Genomic DNA, 16,987 nt, shown 5'->3' with positions numbered 1-16,987 from the left:
TTTTCAAAACCACAAATAAATTTCTGAATTACTTCTCGGAATACAAAAATTGACCGTAAGGTCAGATGTTGATATTCAGATACATAAGCGTATTAAATATAGGATGTATCTAATAAAGAATCATATAGTTGAATAATTTTTTTTTGGCTAAAATAATATGATATTTCATTTTGTCTTTCCATTAGTTTGACAACAGAGAATAACGCAAATCATGGCCTTCATAAAAATAGATTTAATTAAGTTATAAGATTCAATAAACGAATATTATTAATAAGATTTTATTTGTTTGCGATTCACTATGTATTGCAGTCATTCAAACAACTCAAGTCGTATCTTATAAAGACTTAATTTAGTATTATTAAAACCATAGGCTAAGAACAATAGTGTTGACCAGTAAAACAAATTCAGTATGACACGGAAATGTATTTTACTAGCTTTAATTTTCTGTTTAAATGCGATTTTGGGACAAACAGCGCAAGGTAAGTAATATTGGATTTCATTGTTGTAAAATATTTAAAATTATTCAAGATATCAGTACATAATATATTAATTTTCTATAAAAGCAACTAAAGATATACTAAAAAAAGTTTTTTATAATACCTAAATTTATAAATTATAAATATCAGTACATTTAATCATTAAACAATAATAATAGTACACACATATTTTAAAAGCTTTTTGTTAATACACATTTTACTTATTAATTAGGTATTGAGGTCATCCTTATATTAACTTTGTTGTATGTTCAATATACCACTCTTATCAGTATTTTTAAAAAGATACTTTATGCAGATTTTTTGCTGTTAGTATTAAGTATTTGAATTGTTTTAATTCACTCATGATGCTCTTTTGTAAACATTATTTCCAAAACTGTCCAACTTTTATCGGAAAAAATAAGTCTATGTCAAAACTTTTATAATCAAAAGCGAAAAGGAAAAACATAATAAAAATAAACTTACTGTTGGAATATAATGAAAAAAAATTGATTTTTTTTTTAAATTTTAAGTAAAAAACATAATATCTTGTTAATATGGCAACCATAAGGAGTAGATCAAATTTACAAAAAGAACACCCAGAAAAGATACAGTGGTTCTCAAAATTTAACCAAAAAATTAGTTTTTTCTTAAATTTTCAAAGTAAAATAACTCGGTTATTTTGTAATTATTTGAAAAAGGGTAAAGAAAGAAAATATGCTTCTTTTATCGAGGTTTACCGGTTCTGAAAATATTTGCACTGATTTAAGACTCACCCTGTATTAGCAAATATTGTGATATTTTCCAATGTTCTACAGAAATACATCTAAACAATAATTGTAAATGTACTTTCGGCAAGATATACCCGGTATGATGTGGGATTACATTTATATTTTTCAGATTGCTTAGGAAATGAGGCTCCTGGAGAGACGGTAAGTAACAGTATATTGTTTTTATTTTACACAGGGAGGTTTTTCAAAAGTGACTGACCCGTATAATTTTTTTTTCCGATAAAAAACGAGATTTGGTGTGTTAGTATATGACATATTAAATTAGCACTGATTGACATATTCAATTACTTTCGTCAACTTCCTCCTTCACCGAAAATGACTATAACCACAGACTAACCTATAACTTTTTAGTATTAAATGGTACCCTTGGTATTTTTTTTTTTACTTTATTGGATGGAGAGATAGAAAATGACATTCTGAAGATAATGACATGTTATATGTCAATTTTTGACATTTTCTCTTAAAAAATAGTATTTTTAAATTTCAATAGAGTACCACGACAATTAATGTAACGAAAATTTGACTCCAAATACCAATTATGCGGTACCAAATTATTCGTAAAAAAATGCTTTTTCCAAATATTTTGATGAGCCACCCTCCGTTCCATTTGAAAAAGTTATAATTGAAACCACGATTAGGGCATCTTTAAACCGACCGGAGACCTACAACTGCTACACTTGTACACTTTTGGATAGAGACTTGTAAAGTTTCGTAACACACGGCAACTTGTACTTACCTGTGTAGGACTTATAATTACGGAAAATATTTTACAATTGTAGTTCTGTTCTGTAACTCAAAGATAACACTTGTAAGTTTATGTTACGCATTCCATTACAATTGTAGGAAAATATTAACTATGCTGAAAAGGTGGGTACAAAATTCTACAAGAATCAGTTTAGAAGAAGTTGCTTTATTCACACGTCCCGCGCAATGTGGTCAAGTTCAAGTGATGACGAAAATGAACCTCGTCTGCCATATCGATTCAGAGAGAGAACTGACTTTGCATTCCTTTCCGATAAAGAATTTGAGGAGCGATTTCAACGAAGTAGAGCGCAATGCCAGGATCTCGTAGAAGACCTCTCCTCGGCGCTACAAAACAGGAGTATTCCAACCAAAATAAAATAAAATAACCAAAATTAATTTTAGAACGAACTTGTCTAAACAAGTATTTTACCACCCATACGCACTGATACACAAACGAACGTTTACCGATCTAGTGCGTCTGTCCTACAAATCTTGTGCACTTTAGCTACACTTGTTAGAAATATTCGCCGTTATTACAAGTCATTTTAAGAACTTTGTGTTACAGAAATTAACAGGAATTGTAGCTGACGAATTGAAGTGAATCTTCAACAAGTTCTACGCTTGTTACAGTTGTAGATTTTGTGTTACAGGCCCCAGGACAAGACACGAAAACATTAGACGTTCATATCTATTTTTCCAAGGCTCCATGATTAAAAATTAAAGATTTGATCACAGCTATGGCACTCTAGATCGAAATTTAAAATTCTATTATTTTAATTGAAAAATGTCAAAAGTTAACATATGACATGTCATTCGGGGGAAACAGGAAGTGACCGAAACACATTGAGTACGTCAATCAATCCCGATTTATGTGATATACTACCAAAAATTTCGTTTTTTTATTTAACAAAATTAAAATTTTTAGGAATGAGCCACATTTGAAAAACACCCGGTATACATATAAAATAATTTAAAACTATCTTCTAAATTATTAAAGTAAAGACAACTATTAAAATATGAATAACAATAACCTAATTAAATAATATTGTTAAAGAAGCAACAAAATAAAATTTTCGAATCAACATATGGCTTTGAAAATGGCAACAAAATCAATCTCAAATAATCGGATGATTATCCTATCCTATGACTATGGATATAAAAATCTAACGTATTTTGTCCTTAAGTTCCTCTGGTAGAAATGTTTCTAAAATAAAATAATTATAATTAAAACATTGGTTACAGCTGAGGGTTGGGACCCTTGGTGCTACAACAGCAAAATAAAACAGTAACTCACCACAATACACCAAAACAATTTACTTTTGTACAGGACGCGCATTTCGCTAACCAGCATTATCGGCAGATGATTAAAACTAAACTAATATCTACAAATTGAGTGTTAATATAGGCTCTCAGTTGGTACCGAGTAGATGTGGCAAAACTAGCCAAGCGTGTCGACACCAACCGAGCGTAACGATTAATTACCGAAACTAGAGCAATATAAGCAGAAAACTAGAAGAAATTGGACCATTGTCTCTGTTTATACTATCTTTACATTTATTAATTTGAGACTTGTCTAATTAATTTTAAATTATTATAATCTATACAATGTTCTTTTTCGACAATATGTTCAACAACGCAAGATTTATCCGTAGGTATAATTTTGCTATTTCTGCAAATTCGACTTTTCAAGTGGAGAAAGATAGGTACCTATCTACGTCAAAATATTTCTCAATACCGTTTGATAGAGAGTTATCCCGTGGTTTAAAAATAATTTTTAAGAATATCAATTATATACTTGAGTATAAGTAGTGCTAATTACAATAATTATGAGATAATCCTAATGACAAAACACCTCTACTGGAAAGGTCGGGTATTTATGAAATTTCATGAAAAGATTGTAATCAGAAATATGTTGGGCAAACTAGAAGATCAATATTAACTAGATTTAAAGAACATATGGCTCAGATAAGATATGGTAGACCGGATAAATCTGCGTTGCTCAACATATTGTTAATCAAGGACATTGTATAGATATTAATAATTTAAAATTAATTATACAAATCTCAAATTACAGACACTTAGATGCATATGAAAGTGCCAAAATTAATTAAATATAAAGATATTATGACCAGAATAGTCAAATTCCTTCCAGTTCTCTGTTTATATTGCTCTAGTTTCGGTAATTGTTACGCTCGGTTGACTGGCTTGGCTAGTTTTACCACTCTTTTACTCGAATGTACGTAGTGGTCTATTTAGAGCTCAAACGCACTGACGACCAGATTGCAGCGACCAGCCAAATCAAATAATAAAAAAAATAAATCAAGTGGTCGCAGCTTGGTCAGCAAACCACACAAAGCTGCGACCAGTAATACCATTAAATCAAATGCTGGTCGAGCTTTAAGAGCTCAAACGAATTGAAGACCAGGTCGCAGCTACCAGCCAACCACCAATCCACTTAATGCTTTTTTATTACTGGTCGCGCGGTCGCAGCAACCAAGCTACGACCGACAATTTGATTTAATAGCCTGACCATTGGCTGATCACTACGACCTGGTCGTCAGTGCGTTTGTGCTCTTATACATATTTTTGTTTTTACTTATTTTGTTTTAGTAAAAATACCCAGAAGTTACAACATAAACTGGCTACAATTTTATTAATAGACAAGATACTCATTTCTCCAAAAAAAATCCTTTATGGGTATTTCGCCACTGCACTGCAAGAAAATCTACAAAATAAAATAGTTATTTTTTGTAAACACTTCTGGGGGCGTTAAACCTAAACGGACACTGCTTGTCAGAAGTTATGTTTACAGTTATAAAAATTTGCCTAACAAAGAAAAAAATACTTAACGTTTTGGAAAGTTTCCGTCGTCGAAAGCAAAAAAAAAATACAAAAAATAAAGAAAAAAACTATTTAAAATATTTAAATTCAACTATTTGAGAACACTTTACTTTTTAAAACAGATACGTCTACAAGAAACCGTTGACGTTCTGTTAAAATGACATTTATTTTTTTTTTGGCAGTGCAGTGGCGAAATACCCATAAAAGATTTTTTTTGGAGAGATGAATCCGCCACATTGGTATATACATTTTTTAAGATACTCATTTTCCATTTTTTCCAGAAAACACCTACTTTGTTTCCAATTTATCCGTTTCATCCAGAAAGAGACGCTGCTATTTTACGAGCAGCCATGTACGGTATTGGTACTAATGAAGACGACATTATCGAAGTTTTGGCCAGCAGAACTAAAGAACAAAGGCTGAAAATTGCCGAAAAGTTCAAAGACCTTTATGGGAAGGTATGGTAAACAAACAGATGGGTACACTATAAGCAGTCTAAACGAAAAAATATTTTTAGGATTTATTAAAAGATTTAAAATCGGAAACATCAGGAGACTTTAAGCGATTGCTTAAAGCTATGATGACTCCACCAGCTGAGTACTATGCTAATGAATTAAACCGTGCGATGAAAGGAGCTGATACAGATGAAGATGTTTTAATAGAAATTTTATGCACCAAAGCAAACCACGAGATTGTAGCTATTAGGAGAGTGTACCAAACATGTAAGTAATAAATAATATCTATAACGTTGCGGTGAGATAAAGCTGAGTATTTCGTCACTAGTCAGTAAAGCAGAAATCCAAAAATCAAATAGATATTTTTTATAGAACTCCACTGGATTAGATCAAACGGAATCCAGCATCTCAGCAAGAATTTATTTGTAAACAACTTGCCTAACCAACAAAAAACATCTCCTTAGGGGATGAGTTTCCAAAAATCGCTTTTTGTCAGTATGGATTCATTGCACAAACTTTCATACTGCAACCAATTAAAAAAAACTGTTACCCCTTAACTTACTTTAAACTTTTACCCCTAATTTAAATCACTTAAGGGATGAATTTCCTACTTCGTACACACTTTCGTCGCTTAATGTCACCTTCATAGAATATGAAATTTCAAAAATTGCTTCTGAGTCACTTACAACATAAACTGGCTACAATTTTATTAATAGACAAGACACTCATTTCTCCAAAAAAAAATCCTTTATTTATATATATGTATATATATGGGTAAGTCACTTTCGTTACTTAGGGTTATTTTATACTCCTAGGATTTTTTTTTCATGCATCAACAATTACCCTTCAATTCAACCCCTTATATTCTCATCCCTAGTTTTCCTATGGCTGTATTTCCAAACATTGTTTCTTACTGGTCAATTGCATAATTTCAGGAACTCCTGTGCCAAATTCAGATTCCTAGGAAAGATTTTATTTTTTTATTTTGCCACTTATTTCCCAACCTTAGTGGTCCAATTTCAAAAAATTGCTTCTTAGCGCTCAGCTACGTTACCTAAGGAATTTCATAAAAAAATTCATACTCCTATAACAGATTTTAACAAAGCTTTATGCAACCTTTCATTCTTAATTTCACTCCCTTAGGGGTTGGATTTTGAAATATCTTCTTAGTACTCACTTACGTCACTCAATGAATCTATATGTAGTTTTGAGTGTTATATTATTTAATAGAAGATTAAAAACGGAGATTAGAAGAATAAGAGTTAGTTAATTCAAAGAAATGTTTTGATGTACACAGCCAAAATAGACAATAACAGAATAATTTCGTAAGTAATAAGTCCTTGAGTAACAATTTAGATATGTACGAGTAGCTCTTACTTATTATCTTCCTTCTCCCCTCATTTTATACAACACAATAGAATCATATACCATATGATCAAAAAAAAAACGGCGCCAAAGAGAGCTAGAGAATGACAATCGATGATAATGTTGGAGAGGTCAATCTGTAAACGTCATTTACTAAAAATTGACATAAAACTTGTCAAAAATTAACACTAATTATAGAAAAATTAAAAAAGGGTAGAACGTTTCCAGACAAAAAAAAATATTTTTCTGGGATACTCAATATAAAGATAAATTACAATCTGCTTAAGACAAACTGGCAATGATCGTCATTAAAAAATAATGAAAAGTGCTGGCCAAGAAAATGACGTCAAGGGCTTGACCTCGCCAAAATTGTCATCTATTGTCATTCCCCAGCCGTCTTTGCCGCCGTTTTTTCAATTGTATGGTATTATAACAATGGTTAAAAACATTTTTGATCAAAATTAGTACTTGATTAATACCAACTACTGATGTCATAAATGCCTATATAATACCTATTATTAAAATAATATTCTAGATATCTAAATAGGTTGTCTACAAAATTAACTAGCTCTATTCGCAGAGAAAATATATTATTGTGATAGTTGTTTTCTGCTATTGTAATTTAAAGTTAAGTTACTTTTTGGATATCGTCTGACGAAATCTTCCCTGACTTGTTGGATAGCCGTAAAAAATATCAACTGCTGTTTCCAAACTCAACACCAATAATATTTGTCGTATCTTATTTTTATACCTAATCAAATTAGAAGGAAGAACTAGTATTGGAAAGCATATTCTGGCTTAGTAATACTACTAACAGTTAAAACTATAGTATAGTTCATACCAAATAAACTTTCTGTGGCGTGATTAAGCTTGACTGGCACAGCGTTGTTCACTTTTACATATTTTCTTTTAATCAAAATAGTTTAGGAACCAAAAATAAAATTAATTGTAAATATATAAACAGTTATCATTTACATCAACAAAACTTACCTCCTTAAAAGCACTTAACCGACATAAATGGCCATTACTACCGATTTCCCGTTCAAAGTATTCTAATAATGTCGCGATGAGTTTTTAACAGTTATTAAGCTATCTTGTACACTTCGCACTAAAAGAGGTTCTAACAAGAATAATGTTCGACTGCTAATAAAAAAATTTAAGTATAAAATATCACCAAACCAAACTCATACAAAACTAAAGTGTCAAAACAAATGACAATGTCAGGAAATAAATAAATGAATGTAGCAACTTGACATTTTTACAGCAGAGCTACCACCTGAATCCCCAGCGGGAAATTTAAATTCCAGTTAGTCAGCCCGGCGACGAATATGTTGCCATGGTTGGCAACAATGAATTTAAAAATCGCGCCCTCGATTACGTATCTAAAAGTTTAATTGATATTGAATACACATTTTTTAATAGTATACAAAAACAGCTTAGAAAACGATTTGGTTGCCCGTACATCCAACACTGCTCAAAGACTGATGGTATCTCTCTGCAATGTCTGCCGAGATGATGATAACATAACAGACATAACTGAAGCCAGAAATGATGCTGAAGCTCTAGCAAAGATTGGAGTACTGAATTTGGGCGTTGATCAAACCGCTTTGAACAATATTTTGTATCAAAGAAATTGGAAGCAACTTCAGTTAATATTCAAGGAATACGAGAAAATGACTGGTACTAAAAGTTATAAAAAATAAGATTATCAAATTTAACAGGTTTATTGTATTTTTAGGTTACGATATAGGAAAAGTGATTAAAAATGAATTTGCGGTCACTAGGTCTATCAAAAACCAAGCCTCCTTTTTTGCTAGATTGTTTAGGAAATGTGTGAAAGGATTTTTTGGTACCAAAGACAGGACACTAATTCGATTAGTTGTTAGTAGATGCGAAGTAGACATGAAGGAAATTAAAAAGATATATGAGATCCAATATGGCGAAACATTGGCTGATGCAATTAAAGTAAGACCCAAAGCTATTTTGAAATAATGTTAAAATTACAACCCCGAATATCACAATGTGAAATGTGATATTTTTTAACGATTCCCTAAGTTTTTATAGATTTATAAAATATAAACTTCGTATTGTGTTTTAAGCAATTTACCATTTTTAATATGTACCTATATAACTATAAATAAAATTAAGCAAGAATGGCAATTTTATTTTAAAATTCAGCTTAGTATTAACAATATTAGTTTTAAATCTATCTTTATGGTTACAATTTTAATAAGTCATTAATAATTTTGTATTTTTCAGGGCGATACTTCTGGAGATTACCAAAAGTGTTTACTTAAGCTTATAGGGGAAGGTGATAATCAATGAGTGCAGTATAATTATTAATAAATACTATATTATTATTATTTTTGTTTCTTTTGCTTTCATAAAATTCAAACACAGTCATATAAACAATCAAACTCACCAATACAAAAAATATATTCAGTTTAGATTTATTTTTATATCAAAATATGTAGGTGCGATCCTGCGTTTAAAAAATGAAGATCGCTGTCACACACATTTTATACCATCCTGGACACTTTATCTGTGTGTGGTCTGTATTTTAATGCATGCGACAGAGATAAATATAAACTACAGACAGAGAGGCAAAATAAAAAGCGGCATACAGTGATGCCGGGTTTACAGAGCAAAGCAAATAGGTTTAAACTAAAAGAAATAATGAAAAACCAAATTTATGATAGCATAGACATTAATACCGTGCCGAGAAAAAACGAAAATAAACAAAAATGAACCAACAAACCAAACTAAAGCAATCAAAACATCCAATAAGCTAAAACGCGTCCGTTTACGAATTCCAATTGCCAAGTAATTTTTAAATCTTGCTATATTTTACAATATATTATCAGTAAATGAAAATGGTACACTTTCGCAAGTTTTTTTTGCGTGTATCTATGGTTATAGAAAAAATTCTAAAATGAAAAACAGAAACGTGTTTTCGTGTAACTGGTTTCAGCTATTCTAAAGTTGAAAACCTGAAAAATGTTTGTGACATAATATTCAAAAAGGCTTCCAAATGCTAAATAAACAAATATTTCTTACATAACTTATTTCAAGTAAACGAAAGTAGCCCTTATTTCAGCTATTCTAAAAGTTGAAAAGCTCGAAAAAGATGGATTTCCGCAGAAAATTTTTCATGACATAGGTACCTACTATTTTAAAAGGATTCCAAATTCTAAATAAACAAATATTCCTTAGATAACTGATTTCAAGTAAACGAACCTTGAGCCGGAATCTCCCCACGAGAGATGGTAACAGTAACAAAAGGTAACAAAAGTAGTATGGACTATTAGGCACAATATGTAGGCCATATTACAGTATAATATGAAAAAAATAATCCTTAAATAGTCCTTGTAGGTATTCTTTAGTCATTGTGTCTAATTTGTAACAGGGACAGGGACAGGGGCAGTTTAAATCCATTTTCTGTCATTTTTTGAATGTCGTCTGTCGAAATATTTCCTGACTTCTGACCTGCTGGACAGAGACCATATAGATTAATGGAAAATGTAAGATGGAAACTGAAAAATACATTTTTCTTTAGATTAAAAAGTCATCAAAGAATGAGACACATTTTCCTCTACGTAGATGGGTATCGCGTAGTATTTCTGTCATTTATTTATATAGTACCTACTTATTCATTTTTCTTATGATTATCAAGGCTATTTTAAAATGTATTCGAGGAAAATAGTACTGGTATAACTAGATATGACTAATGCAAAACATCAAAATTCCAAAAAGAACAACAATGACGTCGAAACCTTGTATTATCAATGAAACGAAATTCAGACTAATGATCACGTAATGAGAAAAAAATCTATACACATAGAGCTTAACCAAATATAAATAATTGTCACTTATTTTGTTACGTTATACATTTAAATCTCTATGATTTAAATTTTAAATTGATTTATAAGGGACGGTTTGAATTATTTGAATATAAGCATAACATTTTTTATCAATTATCAACTAAAAATAGGTCTTGAACAGATTTCAAAAGATATGTAAAGTTTTCATACGATCTATTTTTATTTGTGTTGCGCTCTGTTACACTATTTGCGAATTTTTCATACCCAAAACCCAACATAACCTCATTTCTTCGGTGAAAGTCTGACGTGTTGAGGAAGTTGGTTTCGTTTTTAAAATTTTAAGTGATTTTAAGGTAGAAAATACTGAAAATAGTCAAGTTAACGGTGCCTGAAAATTGGTACGTGTTTATCCTTGTGTTAAATAAAAACAAAGGCAATTTAATAATAATAAATTACCTTTTTTAAAGTGACAAAATGAGTTACGGACAATATCAATCAGTAAGTACCTAAAATTTGTTTATTATTTAAATCTGTGTTTAATTAGGTGTTAATCATAGAATATAATATAGTTTGAAATTATGAAAAGGTAGGTAAATCTGTAAAAGAAAATAATTACTACTATTTATTCCACCTACTTATATTAACCTAAACAACTACACAATACAGAAAAATGGAACAGAATATACCTACAGAATACTCTCAGGAATGGTATATGGTTTAAAAGATAAACAGTCTACTGAACTTTTAAATTTTTAGTTTGTTTATGAAATCAAATTGGTTTGGTCAATTGTATTTTAACAATAGTTTTTTAATTAATATGTTTGAGCATTATACCGGGTTGTGGATCGGCTTTGGAAACAGGAAATCCCATGCAAATTTTGAATTGTCCAAATATTGGCTTCCCTGTTGATTTTACATCGAAGTCGTAAGTAGTTTTTTTAAAGATCATCTGGGCCTATGCTAAATACACATGCCAAATTTGAACAATTTTGGACAAGCCGTTTTTAACTAATTTAAGAAAAACTGCTACCTAAATCTATTTTTAAATTAAAACTCAACAGGTAACAATGCAAAACCAGGTAAATGCAAACACACCTTTAGTTGTCAACTTAGAATTTTGTCAGTGTCAAATTATATTTTCAAAACATTTAGCCTTTTGCCTAATTCGAACAAGTTTTAAATTACAAAAATGCATATCGGGCACACTTACCGTAGGTATTATAACATGGTAGCATAAACAGCACAACTTACAAATTGCATTCAATCATAGGTTGACAACTCAAGGTATGTTGACATTTGCCTGGTTTTGCATTGTTACCTACCTGTTTAGTTTTAATTTAAAAATAAATGCAGTTTTTCTTAAATTAGTAAAAAACCGACGGAAAATTGGCATGTGTATTGAGCATACGCTGACCTTTAAAAACCTACTTATGACTTGGTTGTAAAATCAATAGGGGGCTGATATTTGGACAGTTCAAAATTTGCATTTGCAAACGCTGCGATGCACCACCCAGTATGTTATCCCTTTAAGATATTATGTTAAATACTAAACTAATGTATTATCGAGAAATAATAGCTATCTCTTATAATAAATTAGTAATTTTGCATATGCTCGATGCACTATCGCCGGACCCTGTAAAATTAAATAAAACAGCTTTTATAATGATAAAAAAATACTTAAACTGATATCAATATCTCTATTTTTATAACTTATTTTTTTTAATACTTATGTATGTTGTCAATTTATCTGAGAGTTTATGTGGGGTCAATATGAAAACAATATACCTAGGTATTTTATTTTTATTCATATTCTAAGATATTTTATAGTTTTAATTGATACATACACTTTTGCATAGAGATGTTACTTATGAATTGATGATTGAGGATAATTCTCTCTCTCTCTTCATTCTCTCTCTCTCTCTCATATGAATAGAATAACATTTTTTTTTTATCAAATAAAGTAAAAAACTTAAGGATGCATCCAACATTATCCTAGAAAAAGCGCATCGGCGTAACGACCTTGAAACGATTTCCAGTAATTCTATTGGCTGAAAAATTAATCTGTCAAAAATTTCATCTGTCAAAAATTTCAGCCAATAGAATTACTGGAAATCGTTTGAAGGTCATTACGCCGATACGCTGATCCGCTTTTTCTAGGATAATGTGGATGCACCCTAAGGTAACTTTTACTGTACTGATGGTAAACATTTAAAAATCAAAAGTTATAGTAATTTCCGGTGACACAGGAAGCGACCGAAAGTATTTGAATACGTCAATCTATCCCGATTTATGCCATATACTAAGGCTAACTAATAATGGGTAACCTAACCCACTTTTGAGAAACACCCGGTATATTTTGTCAACAAAAAATGATTTAGTATTTAAGCTTCCTATATTCACTACATTTTCGTAATTAATATTAAATTTTATAATAATTTTAATAAATATTCTTATAAATCCTATTTATCCACCAGGGCCAAACACCGGGAGCTCCTTATCCCCAGCAAAGTTATCCCCCGCCAAGTGGGGGAGCACCATATCCCAACGCCGGCTATCCTCCCATAAATCCTAACGCTTTCGGCCATACAAGCAATATGCCTATGTTTATGCCACAACCGATGCCACTGCCCACTTATCCACCAAGCGCGCCTTCTGGCCACGGTACATCATATCCACCTTCTTCAGGAGGGTATCCATCTAATCCGAGCTCTTATCCGGCGACGAATCAGGGTTACCCTCCCGCACCTTCCGCTTATCCTCCTGCACCCTCTTCTTATCCTCAAGCTGCTTCTGCTTATCCTCCGGCACCTTCTGCTTATCCTCAAGCTCCTTCTGCGTATCCTCAAGCACCTTCAGGTTATCCCCCCGCACCTTCTGCTCATCCTCCAACTGGATATCCTTCTGTTCCCTTAGCTCCTGGTGCTTCCCCTGGAGGATCATATGGAAGAGGTGGTCAATCTTCAGTGGGGTCAAGTGGTCCATATACTCGTATTAAGGTATTTAGACAGATGAGACACTTTGTCTATGGAGGATTAAATTGATACTTTTAATCCTAACATATTTAATATTTTGATATATGTCATCAGGATCATATCTAAAATATAATTTATTAGATTATATAACGAAATATAACTACACATTTTTAATCCTCTTAATCATTCTCATTCTGATATCTGTGAATCCCCTTTTCTATTTTTTTTTCTACTTCATACCTACATACTTCAAAGTCAAAATAAACATTATATAATATAAGCTATAAGCAATTATACATATTTCAAACATTTGCAGGTATAAAGGCATATTATGTGTTTCTTTAAATGCAGAATTATTAATTCTCCAATATAAGTAAAATTTTGTATACCTACTTGGATGTATTTACCTCGGTATTTACTTATTTCAGATTTCTTATCAGTATGTTGTATGTACCTAGTGATAAAAATTTATGAATTTAATCATTTATAAAAACCCTTGGTTAAATACTAAGTACCATATGATCGAAAAAAAAACCGCGTTAGCGATGGCTACGAAATGAAGATCGCTGTCATTTTATATGTAAAATGTCATCGATCGTCATTTCCCAGCCAACTAGACGCCGCCGCCGTTTTTTTGTTATCATAGGGTATTTTTTTATAGGTTCGCCTTCGGGTTCCTCTATTAGAAAACTTGTAGGTTGATACTTCGTTCATTAATTAAATTCTAGATTAAGTTATCTTTGTTTTAAAAAATAAATCTGTTAGTATCGTTATAGGTACAACTTAACAAGTATAGCTAGAGACGTGAGTAATATAAAATAACACACGACCGGTGCTATCCCCAAGTCTCTTCCTATATTTGTACAACTGTACATATGTTACTGTCCATATTTGGATATAATTACTAAACTTTTCAAATATGTAATAATCAGAAATAGTACTAAGAATTTTAAATGACAATATAAAAAGTAATCTACAGTAGGTAGGTATGTGTCTGGATTGTCTTTAAAAGAGGAAAAACTTTTTTATTATTGACGTTTTTAGAAAAATACATTATTCTTCATAAAAAAAATTTTGCTTGTTCTAAAACGGTTAGTCCCTTTATACTTATACAAATTTCCACACCATTTTAGAGAAAATGAAAGACAACATGAAATTCTTGTCCTAAAAATCATAACGCGTTTCTATGGTCATTAATTTCGTTTTCATTCTTTTGTAGAATTTTATTGATAGAATTTTAATTAACGTCATATTTTTTGCTTTTTTAAAATGTTAAAAAAGCACAAAATTTATTTAGTTCAATGCTACGGAAATGGCGACAAAATTATCGGAAAATGACATTTTAACAACAGTAAAAAATTTGATGTTAATCAAAATTAATAATAACCATCTATCAATGAATAAAATCTAAATTATATGACCATAGAAACGCGTTTTGATTTTTAGGACTAGAATTTCATGTTGCCTTTAATTTTCTCTAAAAGGGTATGGAAATTTGGAAAAGTATAAAGGGATTAACCATTTTAGAACAAGCAAAACTTCTTTGAAGAATGCATTTTTCTCAAAATGTCAATAATAAAAAAGTTGTTCCTCTTGTAAAGACAATCCGGGGACATACTGTATATTGAATTGTTAGAAAAGCTTGGAATATATTTTACTGTAGCAACCGATGTTACTTAATTCTTTAATAATAAAATGTTTTTTTATGGTTTAATTTTGTTTTTGATGGCTCACTAAGTACCTTGATTATAAAACTTTTAAATAAAGCAATCAATTAATGATCTATAGTTACTACCTACTATGTATTAAGACAGATATACAAAAACCGAGACCAATACCTAAGATCAAAAAATAAATGGCGTCAAGTTATCTTAGAAATCAAAATCGTTGCCATTCACATTTAATTTTACATATAATATGTCAACTATCATTGTTTATAGGTAACTTGACCCTCATTTTTTATTCGGTCAAAGGAAATTTACATGCCTCTATTTATCTCTTACTATAACAATTTCAATTTTAGAGAACACCCACTGTGGTTCCAGCCAGTCCTTTTGATCCTAGGGCTGATGCTGAAATTTTACGTAAGGCTATGAAAGGATTTGGTACAGATGAGAAAGCAATTATAAATGTTTTGGCTCACAGACCAAACGCTCAAAGACTACAGATTGCTGTTCAGTTTAAAACACTTTATGGAAAGGTAATAAAAATAGATTGACACATAGGAACAATATTTACCATTCTTATTCAATGATTACAGTGTAATATATGAAAAGTAATTTTTAAAATTAGTAAATATTTTTTAGGATCTAATTAAAGATTTAAAATCTGAAACAACTGGAAACTTTGAAAATCTACTTGTTGCTATGATGACACCACTTCCTGAATATTATGCTAAACAATTACATGATGCTATGCAAGGCTTGGGAACAGATGAAAATGTGCTGATTGAAGTTTTATGTACCAAGTCAAATCAAGAAATTATGGTCATCAGACAAGCGTACCAAGCTTGTATGTTTTATATTTCCTTTGAGTTCTTTCCTTTTCTAATAATTTTATTTTCAGTGTATTATAGAACTTTAGAAGAGGATTTAAAAGGAGACACCAGTGGTACCTTCAAAAGGCTAATGGTATCTTTGTGCAATGCTTGTCGGGATGAAAGTATGGCTGTAGATCAAAACTCTGCCAGAGCAGACGCACAAGCTTTGCTGAGAGCTGGGGAACTTCGACTGGGTACCGATGAAAGTACTTTTAATATGGTTTTGTGCCAAAGAAATTGGGCCCAGCTTCAACTAATATTTCAGGAATATTATAACTTGACTGGTTAGTACATGATAGATAATTTTTAAAATGTTTTTCCAATAAGCAAGTTACAATTTTGAAGAAAAATACATACTGTTAACAGTTACCGCTGCTAAGTCTGTTATATATTATTTAACAACATTTTGTACATTTTTAAGGGCATGATATTGAAGAAGCAATAAAAAATGAATTCTCTGGAAATTCGGAGGATGGCCTCCTTGCTGTTGTGCGATCAATCAAGAATCAGCCCGCCTTTTTTGCAAAACTACTTAACAAATCTATGAAGGGGTTGGGTACAAATGATAATGATTTGATTCGATTGGTTGTGACTCGATCTGAAATTGATATGGTCGAAATTAAGAGAGAATACCAATCTCATTATGGAGAATCTCTAGCTGAAGCTATTAAAGTATGTATCAGACTCTGCATATTATTAAATAATAGCTCTATTTTTATTTTTTAGGGTGACTGTTCTGGTGATTACAAGAAATGTCTTTTACACCTTATTGGGGAAGCTTAAACTACATTTTTGTATCTTATTATATATTTCTTACACAAAAATCACAACACATTATAAAAGAATTTAATTTTAGCATTGTTTCTGATGTTATCTCAAATTTTAAATTGTATCGCTTATTGTTCGTTAAATCAATATAGCTTTTGCATTTTCTGTAATTTAATCTCAGGGGCAAAAGAGTTTTATATTTACCTAAACTGTAGTTA

General features: G+C 31.0%; 2 protein-coding genes across 3 annotated transcripts; both read left to right on the top strand.

The window, feature by feature from the left end:
• Positions 1-291: 291 nt before the first annotated feature.
• Positions 292-9,030, top strand: LOC115880003 (annexin B11-like). The gene is made up of 7 exons (XM_030897102.1): positions 292-479; positions 1,374-1,405; positions 5,131-5,307; positions 5,367-5,571; positions 8,092-8,349; positions 8,408-8,634; positions 8,929-9,030. The coding sequence occupies exons 1-7, from the start codon at positions 410-412 to the stop codon at positions 8,992-8,994; spliced, it is 1,035 nt and encodes a 344-aa protein (XP_030752962.1). The 5' UTR covers positions 292-409; the 3' UTR covers positions 8,995-9,030.
• A 1,732-nt stretch (positions 9,031-10,762) lies between these two features.
• Positions 10,763-16,949, top strand: LOC115879995 (annexin B11-like). Of its 2 annotated transcripts, XM_030897079.1 has the most exons (7): positions 10,763-10,988; positions 12,965-13,486; positions 15,486-15,662; positions 15,769-15,973; positions 16,028-16,285; positions 16,423-16,673; positions 16,728-16,949. In XM_030897079.1, the coding sequence occupies exons 1-7, from the start codon at positions 10,965-10,967 to the stop codon at positions 16,782-16,784; spliced, it is 1,494 nt and encodes a 497-aa protein (XP_030752939.1). In that variant the 5' UTR covers positions 10,763-10,964; the 3' UTR covers positions 16,785-16,949. The 2 variants fall into 2 exon arrangements, with proteins under 2 accessions (XP_030752939.1, XP_030752950.1); XM_030897090.1 differs by lacking the exon at positions 12,965-13,486 and having other exon boundaries at positions 10,764-10,988; positions 16,728-16,784.
• Positions 16,950-16,987: the final 38 nt, after the last annotated feature.

This window comes from Sitophilus oryzae, unplaced genomic scaffold (assembly GCF_002938485.1).
Source record: "Sitophilus oryzae breed Bouriz unplaced genomic scaffold, Soryzae_2.0 scaffold_1067_pilon_pilon, whole genome shotgun sequence".
NCBI classification, from domain to species: domain Eukaryota; kingdom Metazoa; phylum Arthropoda; class Insecta; order Coleoptera; family Curculionidae; genus Sitophilus; species Sitophilus oryzae.
The sequence above is the reverse complement of the archived record's forward strand: the minus strand, read 5'-3'. Positions and strand labels throughout refer to the sequence as shown.